Source organism: Mus musculus, chromosome 2 (genome assembly GCF_000001635.26).
Source record: "Mus musculus strain C57BL/6J chromosome 2, GRCm38.p6 C57BL/6J".
In the NCBI taxonomy this organism is placed as follows: domain Eukaryota; kingdom Metazoa; phylum Chordata; class Mammalia; order Rodentia; family Muridae; genus Mus; species Mus musculus.
In genome coordinates, this window is record NC_000068.7 from 58,999,348 (window position 1) to 59,021,380 (window position 22,033).

General features: G+C 41.0%; 1 protein-coding gene across 8 annotated transcripts in view; it reads right to left on the reverse strand.

Moving 5' to 3' along the window:
- Ccdc148 (coiled-coil domain containing 148) overlaps window positions 1-22,033 on the reverse strand; it is a 339,132-nt gene that overhangs the window by 177,651 nt on the left and 139,448 nt on the right. For 2 of the 8 annotated variants that reach the window (NM_001372501.1, XM_017317510.2), the window contains exons 2-8: window positions 19,196-19,258; window positions 18,169-18,290; window positions 9,735-9,838; window positions 4,635-4,717; window positions 3,976-4,124; window positions 2,726-2,821; window positions 2,467-2,648 (exon numbers count right to left, since the gene is read on the reverse strand). In NM_001372501.1, the coding sequence (NP_001359430.1) occupies window positions 2,467-2,648; window positions 2,726-2,821; window positions 3,976-4,124; window positions 4,635-4,717; window positions 9,735-9,838; window positions 18,169-18,290; window positions 19,196-19,247 (788 nt within the window). In that variant the 5' untranslated portion in view covers window positions 19,248-19,258. Of the gene's footprint in view, window positions 1-2,466; window positions 2,649-2,725; window positions 2,822-3,975; window positions 4,125-4,634; window positions 4,718-9,734; window positions 9,839-12,546; window positions 16,007-18,168; window positions 18,291-19,195; window positions 19,259-22,033 lie in introns of those variants that run through there. The other 6 variants (NM_001001178.2, NM_001362393.1, NM_001362394.1 and 3 more) reach the window with 6 other exon arrangements.

Below are 22,033 nucleotides of genomic sequence, written 5' to 3' on the forward strand. Positions count from 1 at the left end.
TCTGACATGTTACCAACATTTTTGTTTGTTGCTTAATTTTTTTTACCTTTGTTATATTTTTCCCTCTTAAAAATTTATTTCTCTTACTCAAGTGTGATGTTGAGTCCCTGTGATCTTACACAAAGTCTCCCTCCCCAGAGCCGGTGAATGCTACTGGGTTCTGTACATTGCCTCAGACACTCGAAGGCAAATCTGTGGGTGGCTGTGCTGAAGCTCCCGTCTTCCTGCTACTAGATGCACTGTAGATGCACTGTAGATGCCCTCTTGGTACTACACTCACAGTAATGCCTGAATACTGGCCATTTTGTAAATGTGCATTTTTCTCCTTTTCACCTATAAAATAACTTCTACAGACATAATCTACAAACCTAGTCAGTCCTTTTATGGTTTTTGTTCAGCCTTTCACTGCTGCAACAAATAACAGGTAAAATGTGTGCACTGTGTACATTATATACAGGTACATATATAATGTGATATATATTATGATGAAGGGGATTTATTTTGTGACTGAATAGGTTCCAACAAGTTTCTGTATAGAGATAAATTGTTACATACCAATTGTACTGGCTAGTTTTGTGTCAACTTGACACAGCTGGAGTTACCACAAAGAAAGGAGCTTCAGTTGAAGAAATGCCTCCATGAGATCCAACTGTAAGGTATTTTCTCAATTTGTGATCAAGGGGAAGGTCCCCTTGTGGGTGGAACCATCTCTGGGCTGGTAGTCTTGGTTCGATAAGAGAGCAGGCTGAGCAAGCCAGGAGAAGCAAGCCAGGAAGGAACATCCCTCCATGGCCTCTGCATCAGCTCCTGCTTCCTGACCTGCTTGAGTTCCAGTCCTGACATCCTTTGGTGATGAACAGCAACATGGAAGTGTAAGCCAAATAAACCCTTTCCTCCCCAACTTGCTTCTTGGTCATGATGTTTGTGCAGGAATAGAAACCCTGACTAAGACACCAATTAAGTAAAGTTTAAAAAAAAACAATGAGTTAAGGAGTGTTGAGGAAGACTGTGACCCTAATATACAGCATGGAATTTGAGTAATAATTGTATCAAATTATGAAAGTTCTTAGTTGCTTCATTTTGGATGCTTGGGTCACATTGGCTTAAGATGATGATAATATAGACAAATAATCCTTGCAAAGTGTATACACCCTCAGCCAGGCATCGTAACAGAAGTCTTTAATCCCAGCATGTAGTAGTAAGAGGCAGATGGATCTCTGTGAGTTCAAGGCCAGCCTGCTCTACATAGTGAGTTCCCAAATAACTTGAGCTACATAGTGAAACCCTGATTCAAAATATCAAAACTAAACTAAACTAAACTAAAAATAAATAAATAAATAAATAAATAAATAAATAAAGTGTACCCTTCCACACATGTGCACATACTCAGACCACAAGAATTCTCTAAGACCCAATTATGAGAAGCATAAAGGAAAATAGTCTTATTATAGCAAATCAAGATCCTGATAAACTGGAAGTTCAGTTAGTATTGTAATTAAGTATGTCATTCACTCTGCTAATTAGAGAGTATATTTGTATGCCTTTGTGCTCATAGCTGCAGATGACTACTGCAAACCATTTCTAAATTCAAGTCATCTTCTCTCCTCCAAGAAACCACCCCTGAAAACTCATTGGACTTTATCTTCTTATCCACTGCCAGAATGTTCCTCTTTTCTTCACTTACTGTCCGTATGTAATATTTGCTTAGGGAACATACATATATTTCTTTCCCCATAATACTGCCAGTTGACTAAGAGGCAAGGCCATCTTCTAGACTAATCTAGAACCTCGTTCAAAGAAGCTTAACAGAGATCACTGTCTAGTAGGAAGTTTCCAATAAAGAGACATCAAATAAAACACATAATCATTTATATTAGAAGCCTTGTGCGTAATATACAGACTGCTCCTATGATTTATGAACCCTTCTGTTTTTTCATAACAGAGATCTACCTGCCTCTGCCTTCCAAGGGCTAGAACTAAAGGTGTGCACCACTATACCAGGCCCAATAAAACTCTTACAAGCCTTGGTAGCAAGGAAATATTTTGAAAGCAAGAAAAAGCAAAGTAAACATACAACATTCTTTCCAGCTAAGTATATGGTGCATGTCTGTAACTCCAGCTCTTGGAAGACTAAGGAAGAAGACCATAGGTCTGAGAGCAGAGGACACGGCAAGCCATTGCCAAGCCAGCACATGGTACAGAGTGAGACCCTGTCTCAAACACCAGCAGCCAGAGGATTCTTGCTGTAAGAGAACTTACCAAGTATATACAAGGCCCTGGGTTATAACCCCAGCATCATAATAAAGTAAAATAAGACCCATTCTTTTTATTCAACAACCTAGGCCAAAACAATATTGACCATATTGCAATCTCATGTAATTAGAAGACAGTAAAATCAAAAGTCTAGTGACCCTTAACACAAATTTGAACACAGTCCTTCGAGAGTCAAGAGTTATATTTGATCACCTGCGTATGTCTTCTAATTGCAGATCAAAATCTTCAAGTTTCTCTTGATATCTCTCTGTAAAGTTACAGAACTCGTTAAGGATTGACGATTTCAGATCTGGGTATGGGCAGTCCAACGTTACTAACTCCATGGGCTGTTCGCTGAGCAAGTTAGGTTTTTCTTCTGAAGAGTGATCTAGTAACTAAAGAAATGGTTATTTTATTTAACGAAAACTCAAAGTGGGTGACCAAGTAAAATCAGCAGTCACATCACACACACCTTCACACTCAAGTCCAAAAGGTCTTCCTCTAAGTGCCATTGCTCCTGATGAAGTCTTTCAAAGGCAGCCTTGGATTGTTTCTTGACAAAGTCAACCTAGAGGACGGAGCATGTGGACAGTAAGCACGTAACTGACCGCAACACACCCAAGATTATTTCTATTGAAAGGCACAGTCTCAGAAGCCAGTAGGGGGTGAAAAATCAGAGGAGGGAGAAATCCTTTGGAAGATCTGTGAAGAGAGCAGCCAGACGGCCAAGGCTCAACACATAAGCAAGCCTTGGTGAGGAGTCCAGACCTTTTACCAAAACAGGGCTCATGGTGTAATTGTCCTAGCAAGCTCTCTTCTCAGTTTGGAATTGTTGATGGTAAGATTTCAATCACGCCTTCACTCTCAAGCATCCTTGTGACTAGCCTACAGCTAGGCATAGCTAAAACTTTTTATTATCCATGAAAGACGAATAGCTATAGCATTATAGCATAGCTGACAAGTAGAGGAATCAAAGTTGAGACCCTACACCTAGGGTAGCAAACTAGCAAGCAAAGGACACACAGAGGCATGCAGAGGAGTAAAGAGGTGTGAACCCAGGGCAGCCGGTTAGGAACAACTGAGACTTCTCTGGTCAGCAGAGAACTAAAGGGCAGATGGGGCCATCAGCCTGACAGGGAGAAGAGCTGGCCTCAGAGCTTTGAGACAGGAGTAGGTTTGACATGTGAAAGGCACATATAGGACCAACCATAATGATATGGGACAGTGTCATACAAGAAATGTTATTGAAGAAGGAGGACTGAGTGGAGGGGGTTGTAGGTGGGCTTACTGGACTAGGAAGAATCTGTGGGAAAATTCAGTAATTACACAACTTGATCGCCATGTCCTGGGCCAAGATCTGAAAATGCATGTAGGAGGGGCAAGGATGAAGGCAGGAGGGGGAGTTAAAATGAGGGTGCCCAGACATATTCAAACACATGGTGATACTGAGGAGCCTTCTACTTAGCCTCACAGGGCAGGTGTTTGCTTCAACTGTTCTATTTCAGACAAAAAATAAAATATCATTTTGTTTTATGTGCATTGGTGTTTTGCCTGCCTGTATGTCTGCGTGAGGGCGTCAGATCTTGGAGTTACAGAGGGTTGTGAACTGCCATGTGGGTGCTGGGAATTGAACCCAGATCCTCTGAAAGAGCAACAAGTGCTCTTCATTGCTGAGCCATCTCTCCAGACCAACACTGTGTTTTTATAAGACAATGTGCTAACCTCTTCCAGAACCTCAGTTGCGTCTGAGCCCTCATGGCAGGGTGCACTCTGAGAAGTGGGGTACCATCTCTTCAGGCCCGTTCTCAGCTGCTGAATAGGATCAATGACAGCTGTAAGGTACGCACACCACTCTTCTGACAGCTCTTTCTCTGTGTGAAGTGAAATCGAGTTGAGGAGACATTACTATTCTAGGTAAAGAACAGATTATTAATTTACACTTTTTAATATTTGTTTAGAAAAATACCAGACAGGTAATACAAGAAGAGCATGAAGGGGAGGGAGGGGCAACTTTCATCGTTCCAAATAAAATCCCCCTTTATATGGAGGTTCCAAAAAAAAGAAAGAAAGAAAGAAAGAGAGAGAGAGAGAGAGCGAGAGAGAGAGAAAGAGAGAAAGAGAGAAAGAGAGAAAGAGAGAGAGAGAAAGAAAGAAAGGAAGGAAGGAAGGAAGGAAGGAAGGAAGGAAGGAAGGAAGGAAGGGAGGGAGGGAGGGAGGGAGGGAGGGAGAGAGAGAGAGAGCGAGAGAGAGAGAGAGAGAGAGAGAGAGAGAGAGAGAGAGAGAGAGAGAGAGAGAGAAAGGAAGGAAGGAAGGAAGGAAGAAAGAAAGAAAGAAAGAAAGAAAGAAAGAAAGAAAGAAAGAAAGAAAGAAAGGAAACTCACCAAAATTCATAAGCTCACAAAAACATTCACTCCCAATGCTCTCCTCATTGAGACAAGATCTTATTTCAGACTCCAATTTACATCTGAAACAGACATGATCTCAATCAATTTCTGTGTCGTCCTAAATCGTACATATAACCTTAAAGCGAGTAGAGTAGGAACGGGTCATTGGATTTGATTTTGTGCATCTGCTCATTGATCTAAGCCATGTACTGAGTCCCTAGCACGGGCAGAGACAATGGGATGAGCATGGGCAGCAGCCCCTGCAGTTCTTGGCAGCAGGGCACACTGAGTACCCAGGGCACGCAGAGGCCACTACACGTGCTAAGTATTCAGCACAGAAGGACTCCCAAGACAGCAGTTGGGAGATGAGGGCCGAGTAGCAGCAATGGCTGCTCAGAGGAGAGAGGCCAGCCTGGACCTGCAAGGAGGCCCTAAAGTTCAGAGCTGAGGAGAGTCTGAGTCAGGCAAATGGGAAGAAACGAACATTTTGGTTTTAATTCAGCAATGATCAATAAATCTTTGTAATTTTTTTACTACATTTTTAAAGATATAGTCATCTTTAGAGTAAAACCATAATAACCTCTAGGTAGGCATTCAACACTGTTATATTTTTGTGCCTCTTGTTCATGTAACTAAATCTGATACTTGTTGCTGATGTGTACTTTAGTTTTGAAATGGCATAAGAAAACAGTAGCTATTATGTTTTAGCATGACTGTTATTTTTCATCTCACAAGTTTCTATTCTTTGACTACAGGTACTTTGTACAACTGAAATAGGAGCATATTTAACAAGTCATGTTGTAGTTTGGTGCGGTTGCTTTGCCTATCACTTATATTTTACACTATTTCCAAATAGTTTTTATAATGAATGTTGTAATATTGGAGGATACTCACAGGTATATAAGCCACCTCCTTTCAATCAAATTCATATATGTGAGTAAAGGTGAAAGGCTATTATAAATGACACTTCTCTATTAGGCAGCGAGGAGCTTTTATCAGAAGGGGGGGAGGGTGTACATATGTGTGTGCACGTCTGTATATATGTTCATGTGCATGGGTGTGTGTACAAAAAGGCTAGAGGTGAGCCTTTAGTGTCTTCCATTTTGAGGCGTGTCTCTCACGGATATGCAGATGACCTAGTAGGATAGACTGGCTAGCCAGTGAGTAGGGCAGCCATCCACCTTCACCTCCACAGCACTGGGATCACATGTGCAGGCTGTGCTCAGCTTTCCTTAAACCTGGTTTCCAGGGATCAAACTCGCCCTCTTGGTCTTGTTTAGCTAAGCGCTCTACCAGCCAAGTGAGCCATTCCCCAAGCTTTTGTTTCTAAGAGCATACGGGCCACTACTACATGCATGGCGGGCAGTTTTTTGTTTGTTTGTTTTTCAAGGCAAGGCTTCTTTGTGCAGCTCTGGCTGTCCTAGAACTCACTCCATAGGCCAGGCTGGCCTCGAACTCCACTTGCCCCTGCCTTCCAAGTGCTGGGATCAATGGTGTGTGCTACCACCACCACCCCCTGCCCCACCATGGCATTTTTCCTCTTTTCCTTTTTGGGGGCTGGGATGGGGTGGGTGCATTTTCATGACAACAACCAAGAATTCACTTTTGAACAGAGTTGCTTACACACAAACGTAGCACTTGAGCAACCAGCTTGGCTCCTTCTATTTGAGAGGCTGAGTTGACATTAGAGTCTATAAACCACCAGAAAAGGGAAGCTGTGTGTTCCTTTGGTTATCTGAGGGAACCAATGGCCCATGTGGAACTTTGAATTCTCAGGCAAGGGTGATACCCGTACTAGATTCGGATACACCCTTCGCTAGGCTAACCATCAGCAAACCATTCGTTGCAAGACAGTAGTATATCACAAGGTCTACAAATAATTGCACCAAAGCTCATGAAGAAAGTGACAGCAAACACTCCTGGGAACATGTAATAGAGTCCACAGGCCATATGACTTGTGGAACCTACATTTCAGATAGAAACTTACAACTTTAAATATTAAACAAATTTGATATTTGGAAATTTTATCTAGTTCTCTAAGTACAGATTTCAAGATCCTAACTTGTGCCTTGTTGTGTGCATGGACGCACATGTACATGGGTAGAGGCCACAGGCTGATACTGAATGTCATATTTGACCACTCCCCACCTTATTTTTTAAAGATTTATCTCCTTGTGGGATCTGCTTACACATATGTATGTGCACTCTGCTCACATGTACATAGGTGCACCATGTATGTCTCAAATACAATAAGAGGGCATCGGATCCCCTGACCCTGGGGCTACAGACAGTTGTCAGACTCCCTTGGATTCTAATCTGGGTCCTCAACAAGAGCAACAAGCACTCTTAACAACTCCAGCCCTCTACCTTAGTTTTTGAGATAGGGTTCTCACTCAACCTGGAGCTTGCCAACTCAACTAGATTCACTGGCCAGCAAGCTCCAAGGACCATCCTGTCCCCCACCTCATTAGGACGCCATGGGCCACCGTGCCAGGCATTTTGTCATGTGGGTAGTAGAGATGGAACTCAGGTCCTCGTGCCTCCCTCCCAAGCTCCTTACCATCTGGACCATCTCCTGGCCCATTCTCCCTTGGTTTGCACTAGCGAGGGTGGAGAACTAGATCTGCTTGGATGGGAGTGGAACATTTCAGGTCAAGAAAAGCTAGCCAGCTCCAAGATAATGGAACACAAGAAATGAATACCCGCATTTCAGTTCCAGCTTCCCACACTCTAGCTTGTTTGCCCTTTGCAGACACTTTAACCCTCTCAGCTCGGTCAGAAGTCCCAGCAGCAGCCCCAGGAGAGCAACCAGACCTAAACGGTACAGCTACTCTCTGGGTTGAGGCTAAGCGCCGTAACCATTAACTATGTTATCCAGTACATACTCAGTTACCAAGGAGAGTTAAACACCATTGTACCCCTTATCTTCTGCAGATCTGAGGCCCTTAAATAAGATTCTTTTCCTTATTAAGGGAGTACAGATTGTGTGTGTGTGTGTGTGTGTGTGTGTGTGTGTGTGTGTGTGTGTGTGTGTATGTGTGTGTGTATGTTCATGTTTATTTTTAATTTTTTTGAGACAGGCTCGTACTTTGTAGTACACATTAACCTGAAGCTTGCTCTTTAGCCCCTTGAAACTGTAGTGATCCTCCTGCCTCAGCATTCACAGTGCTGAGCTTACAGGTGTCATCCTGCATGCCAAGCAGATTTTCTAAGAGAGACAAATACATTACTTAAACTACTAACTTGTTTAAGGTCTCCACATTCCCAATTCCCAACATCTAGCCACTTCTCTAATGGGTGGCCTAATTCGGTTAGTTTTAATTTCACTGAATATGTATTAAAATTACCTTACATTCTAGAATAACACAGAAAATGATCTTGGTGCTGTGTGTGTGTGTGTGTGTGTGTGTGTGTGTGCGTGTGTGTGTGTGCGTGCGTGTGTGTGTGTTTAGTCCTTTTAAGTTTGCAGACAGCGTAGATCATCCTCACTGGAGAGTTCCTTGCCTCCAATCTCTCTGTGTCCTAGCTCTGGTGACCAAATGAGTTTCCATAATGCTATGCATATGATTCATCTGTCTGGCTCAAGATCAACTCACTCCACACACTGGTGAAGATGTGAAGTGTTTAAGATTCATAAAATGAAAGAAGAAAAGAAAACCCTTCTAGTGTCTTCCTTCATTTGTGCTTGTATCCGTGACCACTAGATTAACAAGTGGCTTTCCTCATATTGTATTTCAGCTAATGCACATTTTCAAAATGCTTTTGTTCAGTGACCTTGAATATTTTTCTCTATAAGAGGTGACATTGGAAGAATTTGGTGTATAGTTTGACTTGATTTTTATAGCCAAAGTATGTTGTACAGCTTATAACATTTTATTTTTCTATTTTAACATAATCTAAAGGCCTTGTCAATCACGAGTCTTGCATCTCTCCTGTAGGAATCACTGGACATGAACACACATAAGTCCAAAGTAAAAGTTATGGAATTCGGAAACTTGAGGTGGGCTAAGAGCACAACAATTCTCTACCTTCCTATGAGTAAGTACATGTGATAACATTGTTTAATCCATCGTTTATAATGCTACATTATTGGAGCAGATGGTTAAGCCTCACATGGGGCAAAGACATCTGCTTTCTCTCTTGGTCTTTCTTTCTTTGAAAAGAAAACTGTTAGCCGGGCAGTAGTGGCGCACGCCTTTAATCCCAGCACTCAGGAGGCAGAGGCAGGCCGATTTCTGAGTTCGAGGCCAGCCTGGTCTACAAAGTGAGTTCCAGGAGAGCCAGGACTATACAGAGAAACCCTGTCTCAAAAAAAAAGAAAAAGAAAAAGAAAAAGAAAGAGAAAAAGAAAAAGGAAGGAAGGGAGAGAGAGAGAGAGAAAGAATGAAAGAAAAAGAGAGAGAGGGAGGAAGGAAGGGAGGGAGGGAGGGAGGGAGGGAGGGAGGGAGGGAGGGAGGGAGGGAGGAAGGAAGGAAGGAAGGAAGGAAGGAAGGAAGGAAGGAAGGAAGGAAGGAAGGAAGGAAAGAGAACTGTTTTTGCAGAACTTATATTTAAGGTCAAACATCAAGTTATTATTTTCTCTTAATTCATCTTTGACTGCTACAACCAGGAAGGGGATCCAAATCAAAACTGTGAGAGTCTTGGTGCAACATTAAGCCAACTCCAATCAACCTAAAGTCCTCGGCTCCCTTGTCTTGAGAGCATTCATTAAGCTCCTTCTGTATACCCACTGTGAGAAGATGACTGTGACATTTGTCCCTGAGGAGCTCCTGCTTCATATGGAAAAGAGCACATAGCCAACGTCTGCATGTGGTACATACGTGCACACAGCCACGCCTAGGGTGGGGAGTGTAAAAGAGGGTGTGGGTGACAGAGAGAGGTGACTGTCCCTTACTCGGTCAGGAAGCAAAAGCATATCCACAGACTCCCTGCTTTCCAGAGTAAGCTAAGAAAATAGACTCACACTCAAAACAACTCTAGACTCTGATTGTGTGGTTTAACAGAGATCGGTCATTATAGATGTGAATCAATCATGGGGTATGAAATTTCCAGGGGTTCCCATGCCTTCTCACTGACCTGGGGGGTCTCCAGTCTCACCTGATCCCCTTCAGCCTCTCCTGTTCCTGCCACCACACCTGCTTGTGTTGCTTGATCAGCATCTGCTCTTTCGCAGCCCTTGACGTCTCTATGGCTTTTTGGAGCTACATTTAGAGGAGAACCAAAAGAGAGGCAGTGTTCAAGCTTTGGAAAATGTGTTTTCTTGGACCTGGGGAGGGCTGGGGGAGGAGTAAACGGTGAATATGCTCCAAACACATGCGTGAACTTCTCAAAGACTTACTGAAAATACTACATCTTTTGAAATGTATTTCCACAAAAGAAAGGTTTCCTGTTTCTACAATCATTGCTAATACATCTTTTAACACACAATCCACCAAAAATAAGTGCAGAATTAAATGTCGAGGAGGAGAGCTGTGCACATACATGCTAATAATTCCAGCACTCAGGACATGGAAGCAGGAGAATCATGAATTCAAGGCTAGCCTTAGCTAAATGCAGAGTTTGGGATATCCTCTAAAAACAAACAAAAAAACAAAATAGCAATTAAAAGAAAGACCAAATGCCCTGGGATACTGGCCAATCTGAAAACCCTATTTAAGATGTGCTACCAAAAAAAAAGTGAAGTTGCTGTAGTTTTTCATTTGTTCATTCTATTGGTTTTTGTTGTATGCTGTTTTGCTTGAATTTTAAACTTATTTTTTTATTGTTACTTTCTGTGTATGAATGTTTTGCCTTCATTTGTGACTGTGCACCACATGTATACACAGATGCCAGAAGAGAGTGTCAGCTGCCGTAGAATCAGAGTTATAGATGGTTGTTAGCCGCCATGTGAATCCTGGAAAACAAACCTGGGTCCCCTCGAAGAGCAGCGAGTGATGTCTGCTGAGCCATCTCCCCAGCAGCCTTGCTCTGTTTTTCATGCACTAAGTAACCCCCCCACACTTCATTCTCAAGGAAGACTTTTCAAGAGTTTCTATACATTTGTCCCCATTTTGGACCCATGTTCCCTACCAGGTATTTAGGTACCATTATTCCTGTTTTCTTCATGAGAATGCCAGAGACCATGAAGATTTGGTGAAGATCTTCAAGCTTGTAAACATCACAGTCATAGACCCTTGATGTTGGGTTGGATTTAATCTGAACTCTCATCCCTGGATGGGAAAGGTTCTCTAAGCCCATTATTAGGGGACCTGGCTTTAGCCCAGGCCTCAGTACTCAAGAGCAGGACCTGGAACTCACAACTGCAGTCATTCCACTTCATAGCTTTGTAAGAAAACTTTCAGAGCAAGGCAAATAGTTATCACAAGGCACTTAACAAAGAAATACTGAAAAAGTTTAGAAGATGGAAACTTTATTTTTCAACTAAATGCAGTGTTCACCGAGTTCTGTGACCTCTTACCGTGAATCACATGAGTACTGTGGGGGAATACGCAGCCACCTTCTGTCAAGCTTTGGTCTGTTACCATCTCCCTGATCTGTGTGCATGCAGAAAGCAGCCTTTCTCAGATGCCCCGTTCACCTGGCTTCTTGCTGGTTCAGACAAAGGAAGATGCCAGCGGTGGACATTTGGAGGGAAGGAGACAAGGCACAGCCAAAGCATCATCATCACCCACCCTTCTCTTTTCGGAAGTCTCGGGTTCTCCGGTGCACCTGTTTTTCCATAGACGTGGTTCCAAATAGCTCTGAGGTTTTGGCCCATGGGTGGGGTAGCACCCCACTCCTTTGTCCCATCTCTCTGACCTGAGGGTGGCAGTGACCTCAGCAGCTGTCCACTTCTATGCTGCCCCACAGACCTCTGATTCTTCATTCTAGCATCTGCACAACTATCTTCCAACACTGAAGGTTGCTTGACTCCAAACCTCCAAGCAGTGTCTGATTATTGGTTAGACTCCACCTATAGCCATGTGTACTTTGAACCTTGTATTTCACATGAACACTTTTAAATATTTATGAACATACAAAACAGGGCTGAAGAGATGGCTCAGTGGTTAAGAGCACTGGCTGTTCTTGCAGAAGACCCAGGTTTGATTCTCAGCACCCTCATGGTATTTCACAACTCTAGGTTCAGGGGATCCGAAAACCTCTTCTGGCCTCTGTAGCACTGTACTCACATGCCACTCAGACACACACATCCACACAACTACAAAATAATACAAGTAAATCTTTTAAAAAAGAAAGTGGGAATCAGAAACTGGACAAAAAAATGTACATATTTCATACTTTCTCTACTATAAACTACTTCTCTGCTATAAAGTACTGCATAGCAGTGAAATATCAATAATGAACTTGAGAAGACAAGTTCCCAAAAGGGATCTCATAATGCAGGCTATTTCCAGCTGCTGTACACTGATTGCGTTAACCTTGAGTTTATCTTTGTGCTCTTCGGGTTTCTGATTCAAAATTAGGGACAGGAGCAAACACATTAATCCAAAGGATGACTTCAAAAGGACAAAAATCAAGTCGTTTCCACAGAAGTTCCTGAGGCTGTTATAATTTTGAAGTTTAAGAAAAATTAGGTAGGGGGTGTTGGGAAGAACATTTGGTTTCTACCTATGGAAAAATGAAAGAGTGCATTATGTCTACAGTCTGGCACGTTAGCCCTTGAGTTAAGAATGTCTAAAACCAACTTTAAATTTCTACCATCTATAGTCTCTAAAGTTTCTTGCAACAGACAGAATTTTAAAATTAGATTCCTTTGACATATTTGGTCCATGTTGTACAAAAAATTAAAACACATTGGTAGAAGATGTGAACATATTTTTTATAGCTTAAGGAAAAAAATCAATGTTGTTGCCTTTGGGCTCAAAGAAAGGCCAATTAAATAGAATATAAAAGTAAAAAAATCACGTACTATTTTTCATTGAACAGTTCCAACACTTTGTGCAACGTCTTAATTGTTGTTTTTTGTTTTGTTTTGGGAAATTCAGCCATCAACTCTACTCGTATCCTCAGGCCACAAATGGAAAAGAAAAAAAAAGGCTTTTAAAAGAACTCAAAGATTTAAAGTTGTATCTTCAGCAGAGATTTCTACATGATTCCAATTCATCTTCCTGGGTAACAAGCCATATAAAATCATCTTTAAGGTGATGATAATGTATGCAGAATGCTGGTGACTTAAAATACTTTGAGGAAAGAATGTCAAAAATAATGAATTCATTAAAAAATCAGAAAGAAAAGTCTATTTATGATTATCTAAGATAAGAAGACCCAACTAAGCCTTCTGAAATACTACAAAAGACCCATGGGTCCGAGAATCCACGTTCAGAAATAGAACATCCATAAGCAGGGTACAGCTGGAGCATTAATGCATGTGTTCACACATTTCTCAAAATTCACCGGGATGTTCTGTGAGCGCTATCAATAAAGAACTGTCGACATAACAAAGAAATGCTACCCTAAGATGCAATTCTTCAGCTGCCAGAGTAGCAGTGGCTTAACAAAGTATTCTACAAGGCACTGGTGAAACATGCTCACTCTCAAACTCTAACGGGAATAGAAAATGATACAAGCCCCACAAAAGGTAATACAGCTATACATTAGATGTTTTCATTGATTAACTATGACCTAGCGACATCATTTTTAGAAATATATCAGAAAAACAACTTGGCTAAGGTGTACAAAATTATTCACTGCTGCACCATTGACAATAGGAAAAGACAGGAGAACAAAAATTCCATCAGTAAGTGTTCTTTCCAAAGTAAATTGAACCCGAATCTGATCAATTCCCTAGATATGACTACCAATTTACAGAGACTACAAAGAGAAAAACATGTTTCATGACACAATATCATGCAGTTGGCATAATTCAAACTGCAAGGAACTGTAAAGACCAATGACATGGCTTCTTTGAGACACAAATTACAAATTATGAGAGGATGTAGGAGGAAACCTAACAAAAGTGAATTACAATGTCTTGGTTGGGTTCAGGTGCCTCTCTGAATACATTTTGAGAAAAATCTTCTGATGCAATCAAGGAAATTTAATAATACTAACTAGATAATGCAAACCATCGAGAAGTTGGTACTTAAACTGTACAGTGGTAGAAAGAGATAGGGCTTTTACATTCTAATGTTTTAGAGTAACACACTAAATGTTTATGGGTGAACTATATTATGACATCATCACTGACATAATTTTTCTTCAGGACAGTTTAGCACTGGGGAGTGTGTGGTCACTCTGGCAATAATAACTCTGGCATAAACAAAATGTGGACGGCCGAAGCTGACCCTTTCTGATGCTGGATGATGTCACATAGTGACTCGGTGTACCATTCAAAGTAATTGCATTTATGTGTGTGATTTTCTCTGAGGGCTAAAAGATTTAATGGAAAGATGCTTGAATTGAACAAGAAGCTATATTCATCCTCAGCAAAGAAATTCAAATAATCATGGAAATTGCTTTTAAACATAGTGAATTGTGAATGGAGACACAGTACCAAAAACTGGCCTCAGCTCAGATCCCCTCCACAGCTTCAGAATAGAGATCAGTCTTTGGAGGGCTTGGCATTTACTTCAGCGTCTCACCTGGCGTGATCATGCTCAGTGACACAGGGATTATACAGAAGAGCGTCACATCCACCCCACACTCCCATGTCACTAACGGTCTCCTGTCAAGTGGCTGAGCAGTCCACATCTAGCCTGAGGTGCCATTTTCCTTATGGGTCCATGTGTCACCATCCTACCTCCATGGATCTATTTAATATTGCCAGAGTAAAGTTCCGTGACCGTTAACAGTGACAGATAAGACTGTGAATTTTATCTGTAAAAGTTGAGCATGTAAGTAATGAAATAAACAGGGAAATAGACATGATTAATACAAATATATGAGTAAATTGTTATCCACATGACATAAGATATAATTACTCTTTGAGCCTGTATATATTTTATTAGAATTTAAGTAATCATATAAGCAAGACTAACAGAGATGACATTGGTAATTCTAACTAGTACAGACTGTTTGACATATAAGCATCTGTAACGTTAAAATATATTTTAGGAGCTTTATTTAATTCCCAGTTATTTGATTCTATTTAAGTCCTGGGTTTTTTAAGGAAACTCTATTTAGGAATTACTTGTATCTTAAAAAGTAAATTAAAGCAAAATGTCAATGTGAAGTCTCTAAATTGAATGAGAAAAGTTCCAAAATCTATGTACAATAACACTCCTCACATACCTTCCTTTATCCAGATATAATAAAAATGTAAATTACATGAAAAAAATTAAAGTCTTAGAAAATTACATAGTAGTTCTCCGAACACATTCATTCTCACTAACCGAAATGCAAAACAACAGCTAAGACACTACTTCTTTAAAAAAAAAAATACTTTGTTGTCTTATGAATTGCGGGAATTAAAACCTGGAATCAAAAACTTAGCAGAATGATCAATGCAGACGGAGACATCTTCAACAATTACAGAAACTGAAAAGGTACAAAATTTAGGTGTCATTGTTTCTAAAAATATGTAACCAGAAAGTATCTTTGAGGATTATCTTCCCTTATAAACAAAAAGTCAGCAATGTGACTTACACTGGAGCTGACAGCAGGGCCTACATTGCCTCACAGGTGTGAATACAGGGGCCTGAGGTGACATCTAGCAGCTGACACTGGAGAACATCTTCTGGTCTTGCACTTAGTGTTAAAAATGTAAAGCTTTTAGTAATTAAAGTCTTAAATGTAGCCTTGGATAGGGAACCTACAATTAAAGAGAATTTGGCCTTGAGCAAATACTGAATTTAACACTCAATTAACTATTCAACTTTCAACCCAAATGCCTTTTGTAATGCATCTCCGATGGATGAGTGGGTGGGTGGATGGATAGATGGACAGATGGATGGATGGATGGATGCATGGATGGATGGACAGATAATGAACAAAATTAGGAACAAATATTTATATATTCTAATATTGACAAAGATGTAGAGGATATGTTTGTAGTACTTTTGCTTCAGAAAGAAACTTGATAGATCTCAATACACTAAAAATATTTATTAATTTTAGGATAGAGGATTCTAACACATGGGAATGCCTCTGTATGAAGGTTTTGTGGCAGCAGGATTCCCAACATCACAGAATTAAAGACAATTCACACAATTTTACTATCCTCAATTCAGTTATGCTTGTCACTTGGTTTTTGTCTTATTTTTGTTGTTGAGACAGAATTTTGCTATGTAGCCTAGGCTGGCCTTAAACCACAATCTCCTGCCTCAGATTCTTGAGCACAGAGATTTCTTAGTTCTAAAAATTCTTATCTGCTGTCTGTCTATCTGTCTCTGTGTGTTTGTCTCTGTCTCTCTGTGTGTGTTTTCTGTCTCCTTCTCTGTATGTCTGCTGTGTGTGTGTGTGTGTGTGTGTGTGTGTGTGTGTGTGTGTGTGTATGTGTATGTGTGTGTGTGTGTGAGTGTGTGTGTTTGTGGTTCTGTCTGTCTGTCTCTCTTTCTCCCTGTGTCTCTGTTTGTCTCTGTCTCTGTTTTCTCTCTCTCTCTTTCTCTTTCTCTGTGTTTGTGGTTCTGTCTGTCTGTCTCTCTCTCTCTCTCTCTCTCTCTGTATATCTCTCTGTTTCTCTATCTATCTATCTATCTATCTATCTATCTATCTATCTATCTATCTGTGTGTGGTTGTGGTTCTGTCTGTCTGTCTCTATCTCTCTCTGTATGTCTCTCTGTTTCTCTCTCTCTGTTTCTCCCTTTCTGTTTCTCTCTCTCTCTCTCCATGTGTGTGTGTGTGTGTGTGTGTGTGTGTGTGCTTGTGTGTATGTGTGTTGTATGTAATTAGAGGCATGTATGAGCTCTGGAGGACATGGAATAACCATGGGTGTCTTCCCTTGCCTTCCACTTTCGTTGAGACAGGGTCTCAAAAGACCTATCTGCTGTTACATGTGCAGGCTAACTGGCCTGTGATCTTCCAAGCATTCTCCTTCCCTTGTCTCCCATCTCACTGGAAGAGGGATAGATTACAGAAGGCACATCTGTCTTTCTGATAGGTTGTGAGGGTGGGGACTCAGGTCCTCATGCTCATGCGGCAGGCACTGTGCACACTGGGGTGTCTCAAGAGATCTGCTTAGTTAACGTTTAGATGTTCTTGCTATCTCAAGTCCAGTGACATTTCCTAAAAAAGGGCCTTTACTAACTATTCCTTCAGGATCAGATCCAACAGGAAGCATGCTTTTCTGTTTGTATTTAATATTTTTACTTATGTTTATATATTGTATAAATATATTATTGTATGAATAATTATATTTATATATTATATTTATTCCTGGACTTGATAGACCACCTCTTTATTCCAGTAAACCGTGCCTTCCACAAGCGTAAGGGAGTACAGAATGCTAGTCATATTCTGTCTGCAGGGCTAAATAGCAGACAAAGCCTAAATTTTATAGTTTGTACTGATTAAATAATATAGGAAATAATAATACAAAGATAATATGATGTAAAATGTTAGGAGGAAACATATAAGATTTCATATACATGCTTACAATGGACAATAATAAAATACATATTAAATATGTATCTATATATGTTTGCGAAGTCTCAGAACATAAGTCACAAACTGCTCTTCCAGGAGGATAGTCATGGGCTTTTCAGTAAAACTACATGAAATGTCTGCTTGATATGACAATAATTTACAGTTAAACCTGAGCCAAGCACACCGTGCCCTGCTTTGTTAAGTAGTCGCCTAGTTTGTGCTAATATAGCTGATGGAGATCTGTAATTTCTCTAGACTAAGGTGCACATGCACTTTGCATTTGGAAGAATTGTCTTTTAACTGATACTTTTAATAAAGGCCACACAAATCATAAAAGTTTAAATATAAAGGAAAACTTGTAAAGTGACATACTACTTTACCAGGTTTTTCAATGCAACCAAGCAACAACAACAACAACAACAACAACAATGCTATTTCTAATGAATTCTATTTTTTGCATGAGGAAACCAGGCCATGTGAGTAATCCCCAGGGATACATAGCTCTAAAATACTACGCGCATTCATTTGCACACGGCTCTTTTGAATCTAGTCAAGGTTACCCTTTGCGTGGCATTGGCCACCTACTGGAGGGGGAAAAATAAGAAAGTTCTAGAATAGAAAATACCCAAGGGCATATTTATATGTTGTCGGGGAAAGAGCACTAAATCAGGAAATAAAGAGTGGCACTTGCCAGAATATTTTCCTTTTCCTATTGTGTTAGAAATCGTTGAAAGCTAATAAAATAGCTATCTTTCCAAAAATGGAGTTGAATGTAGACGTAACTATGATGCTACAAACTATTGCAGTGCATGTAAATTATATCATGTCATGGCCGGGACAGCCAATGGGTGTTAGCTGCTGTTCTCTACTGTTAACAGTTGGAGATTCCGAAAACCAATCTGGACAGCTACTTGTTTTGTTTCATTCATATCTCCTAGCAGTTTTATGTTTACCAAACTTAAAAACAAAAACAAACAAACAAACAAACGAAAACCCAAATCCCTCGAACCTTCTGCTCTGTGGAAGCAGACGCAGACCTTGTGGCTTCGGTTAGGGCCCGTAACTGCTGGTAGTCCACCGGCTTATACCGGGAGCTCCTAGTTCCATCTTTCATATGGACTGCCAGGATATCTGTTTTTCATAAAGACAAAAATATGACAGGTAAATAGTGTCATGTCATTCAAAATCAAATTTTAGTTTAAGGGGACAAAATAAGGTTAGATCACATTTTTATTTTTAAAAGCCAATAAAAGGTAGCCACAACATTCATGATATACTTCATACCCTGTGTCTAGACCCTCTTAGATCGTGGCTGCTGCAGTCCTTGTAAAGCATTGCTTCCAAAGGGCAAGAGAGAGAACAATTCTGCTAGAACTGACAATGAGCTAGAACATTGGCAATGCCAGAAATTACAATGCTATTCAATTTACTTGTGTTTCAGACATTTTAAAAAATGTTAGGCATCAAAAGGAAATATTTAAACATAATACATTGTTCTATTAATCAAACTACATGAGGAGATACTGTAGCCATCAATAAATTTCTAACTCAAAAGCTAAATTTGAAAAACAAGTTTTGTAAACTAACACTAAATAAGTAACCATTCAAAGAAGATTCTAACCGTGTGAAATACTTGTGTACTCACAACCCCAAGACATCTACTCTCCTAATTTAGTAGATTAACCTTATTGATGAACCACAGGAAGAAGTCCACCAAAGCCATGGCTTAAATCACAGTAACCTGAACAACTCTAACAAAAAACGCACATTTGCATCAATATGAATAGCTAATGTCTGCTACAGGAGAATCCAAATGTCTTCAGAAAAACCACGTCAGAAGCAGGCAGCGCTGTCCTGTCCACAGCTTGGGGCTAAAACAGATCCTGTGCAGGAGAGCTGGCCAGTCATTCTGTGTAAGCAAAGTCAGTTTTCTTCATAGACTGTCAAAATCAGCATTCTGCATTTGGATCATTTCAAAACTGCGTAACATTCTATAAATCAAAAAGGACAGATGGAAGTAGGGTAAAAAAAAATACCTGAGCTGTCATTTCTCTGAATCATCATGAAGGGCCAGTCTCTTCTATTCATGCTTTCCGTATCTGTCAAGAAGCAGGGAACAGTTTAAATTTTACAGACCGATTTTCTAATGTTTTTAAAGCTGCACTCACTTAATTATTTTCAAAAGTGATAACCAGGAATGGATATTATAACTCTACATTCCAGGGTTTTTTTTTCCTATGCCACTTGTGTGTGTGTGTGTGTGCGTGAGTGTGTGTGTGTGCATGTGTGTGTATGCATGTGTGTACACTAGTAAACGTATACATGTGGGGTTCATGTGTATGTATGTGCAGAGGCAGTCTTGAGAGGTTAACCGCTGGTATTCTTTCTCAAGGGGCAACCCCCATGGTTTTTTGAAACAGAATCTCTCATGGGATCTTGGAGCCCACTGATCAGATTGTCTCTGCCTTCCGAGTGCTGAGGTCAAGCACACACCACCATGCCAAGCTTTTCTCCACAGCTAGAGATCTAACTGGGTCCTTGTACTTGTGTGGTGAGCACTTTGCTGACCAGTCCCTCTCCCTGGTCCCTCTTCTGTGCCAGCCTTGTTCTTTGCCACTCCTTCTCTTTCCCTCCTAATTCTCCTTTATGCAATTGCCCCAACTGACAGATACTTGGTGATTAGGAAGGGGAATTGGTCTTAAATTTGGGGAAGAAAAGAGACATCAGTTGAAGAATTAGTTCCTCACTCTTACTCAGTGTGGCGAACGTGGAGGTATGCAATCCCTTCCAGGAGTGACTTACTGCTGTGGGAACTAGTCTGCAAGCCACCTCTGCTGTCACCTTCCTCACTTTTTGGACTCAGCTAAAGAGTGCAACCTCATCTAAAGGCACACCCTTCTGGGGACAGACAGCCCCTGCCCACTGATGAGGCAACACGGGTTATAAAGCAAGCTTGTCCCAAGCCAAGATATGCTCGTGTGGAAAATGCTTCCTGCTGCCTTAGTTTTTACTTGTTCCATCCTGGCTCCTCATCCTTCCTGCCATAGGTGTGGATCCCTGATAAACACCTTGCATCCCCCAGATCTGCCTCAAAACCTGCTCCCTGAGAATCTGTCTGCAGCAGAACCGAAGTGAACAGGCATCTAGGAAAACTCACCTCCACTTCAGACAAGCTAATTAAATGGGGTTGAGTTATAGCATCCTCATTTCATAAATTTTTGTTACACATACAACTCTCATCTACTGGCATTTGCAGTAACCTAAATCTTAAAGGGAGGAGAAAATACCAAAGGTCCCGTGACTTTTTGAAAACCCTGTAAAAATATCATGTGTAGATTGCCCACCAGCTTTGGGAGTACGATTATAAATGCCAGTGTGTAATTAGCTCGTGGGTCTTTGGTCACAAGCATTCTGCTTTAAGGCTTTAATGACACTCACACCCCTGCCTACAGCTGCTCTCTTGCATGACCTCTTACCAATAAACAGCTCCCAAAATTCACATCCTATCTGTCATTGTAAGAGTGGCTCTCACTTGAATGACACAGCCACACCTTTCCATCTGAATCAGAGAGAGCCTCTGGCTTCTCCCATCCTCTTCCTGTCTCCTCCTTGATGATGCCTCTCCGTCCTCACACTTGCATAATTACCAGTTTGATGTTTGTCTCCTTTGCTAGATATGTACTGCACTGTATTTCCACTCATAGCCTGCAATGGTTACTCTTTGTTGGCTACTTGGTAGGATTTAGAATAACCTAGGAGAGACACCTTTGGATGTATTTGTGAGAACGTTCCCAGAGGAGTTACTGACGAGGGATGACGTGGGTGGGACCATTGCATGGGCCAGAGTCACACAGTGAAGAGAAAGGAAAGGATAGAGTGTGAGTTCCAGCATTCATCTCTGTCTGCAGACACAAGGAGACCAGACATTTGCCTCGTGCCCCGGCACACACACACCATGCCTCCCTTCCATGATGGGCCAGACCCCTCAAACTGGGAGCCAAGCCAAGCAGGTGGCCCTGGGTGGTATAAGAAAGCAAGATGAGCAAGCCATGAGGATTGAGCCAGTAAACAGTGTTCCTCCATGACATTAGTTCTTGCCTCCAGGTTCTTGCCGTGAGTTCTTGCCCTGACTTCCTTCGATGATGCACTACAGTCCCCCAAGATAAGTCAACCGCTTCCTCCCTGAGTTTGCTTTTGGCCATGCTCTTGATCACAGCAATAGAAACTTAACCAGACCATTTGTCTCCAGTGCTTATACAAAATAGACTAAGTGTTCAACAAATGCTATCTGAGAACATGAATAAAATTTCTCTGGATGTCTTTGAGCCGCACAGAAGAATGTTGATGTCAACTTCTAAGTACACAGAAGCTTCTCTTTCCCAACCATGACTTTTTACTTCTTTTGATGTGCTTTAATAGCATAACTTACAGACAGAAATGACAAACATAGATGCCTTTACCATTGGGTAAGTTAAATGAAAGAAGTGAAAAGGGGCAAAACCAGAGGACATGGAGGGAAATGGAAGAGACAGAGAAATACTGCTTTCTATTTTATACTATAGGTACCAGACATTTAAGGACATCTCCTCAAAAAAACCAATGAGAGGTTCTATTCTCAGGCTTCCTATACCTTGTCTATGGCTTTCACTGCTTCCCCCCCCCCCCAACTTACCTTTCTGTTTGTGTCTTTATCTAGCTGGGCTATCTCACTGGCCCTCTGGTTTATAAGATTAGTTTTTAGATCTGGAATCATTTTTCTTGGCATTGAAATTCAAAACTTCAGGGAATGAAGCAAAATGAGTCTTCCCATTCCCTTTTCTGCTACCTTGGTTTCTCAGGGCCTCATCTTATATGGTCTCTTCTCTTGGCTTGCT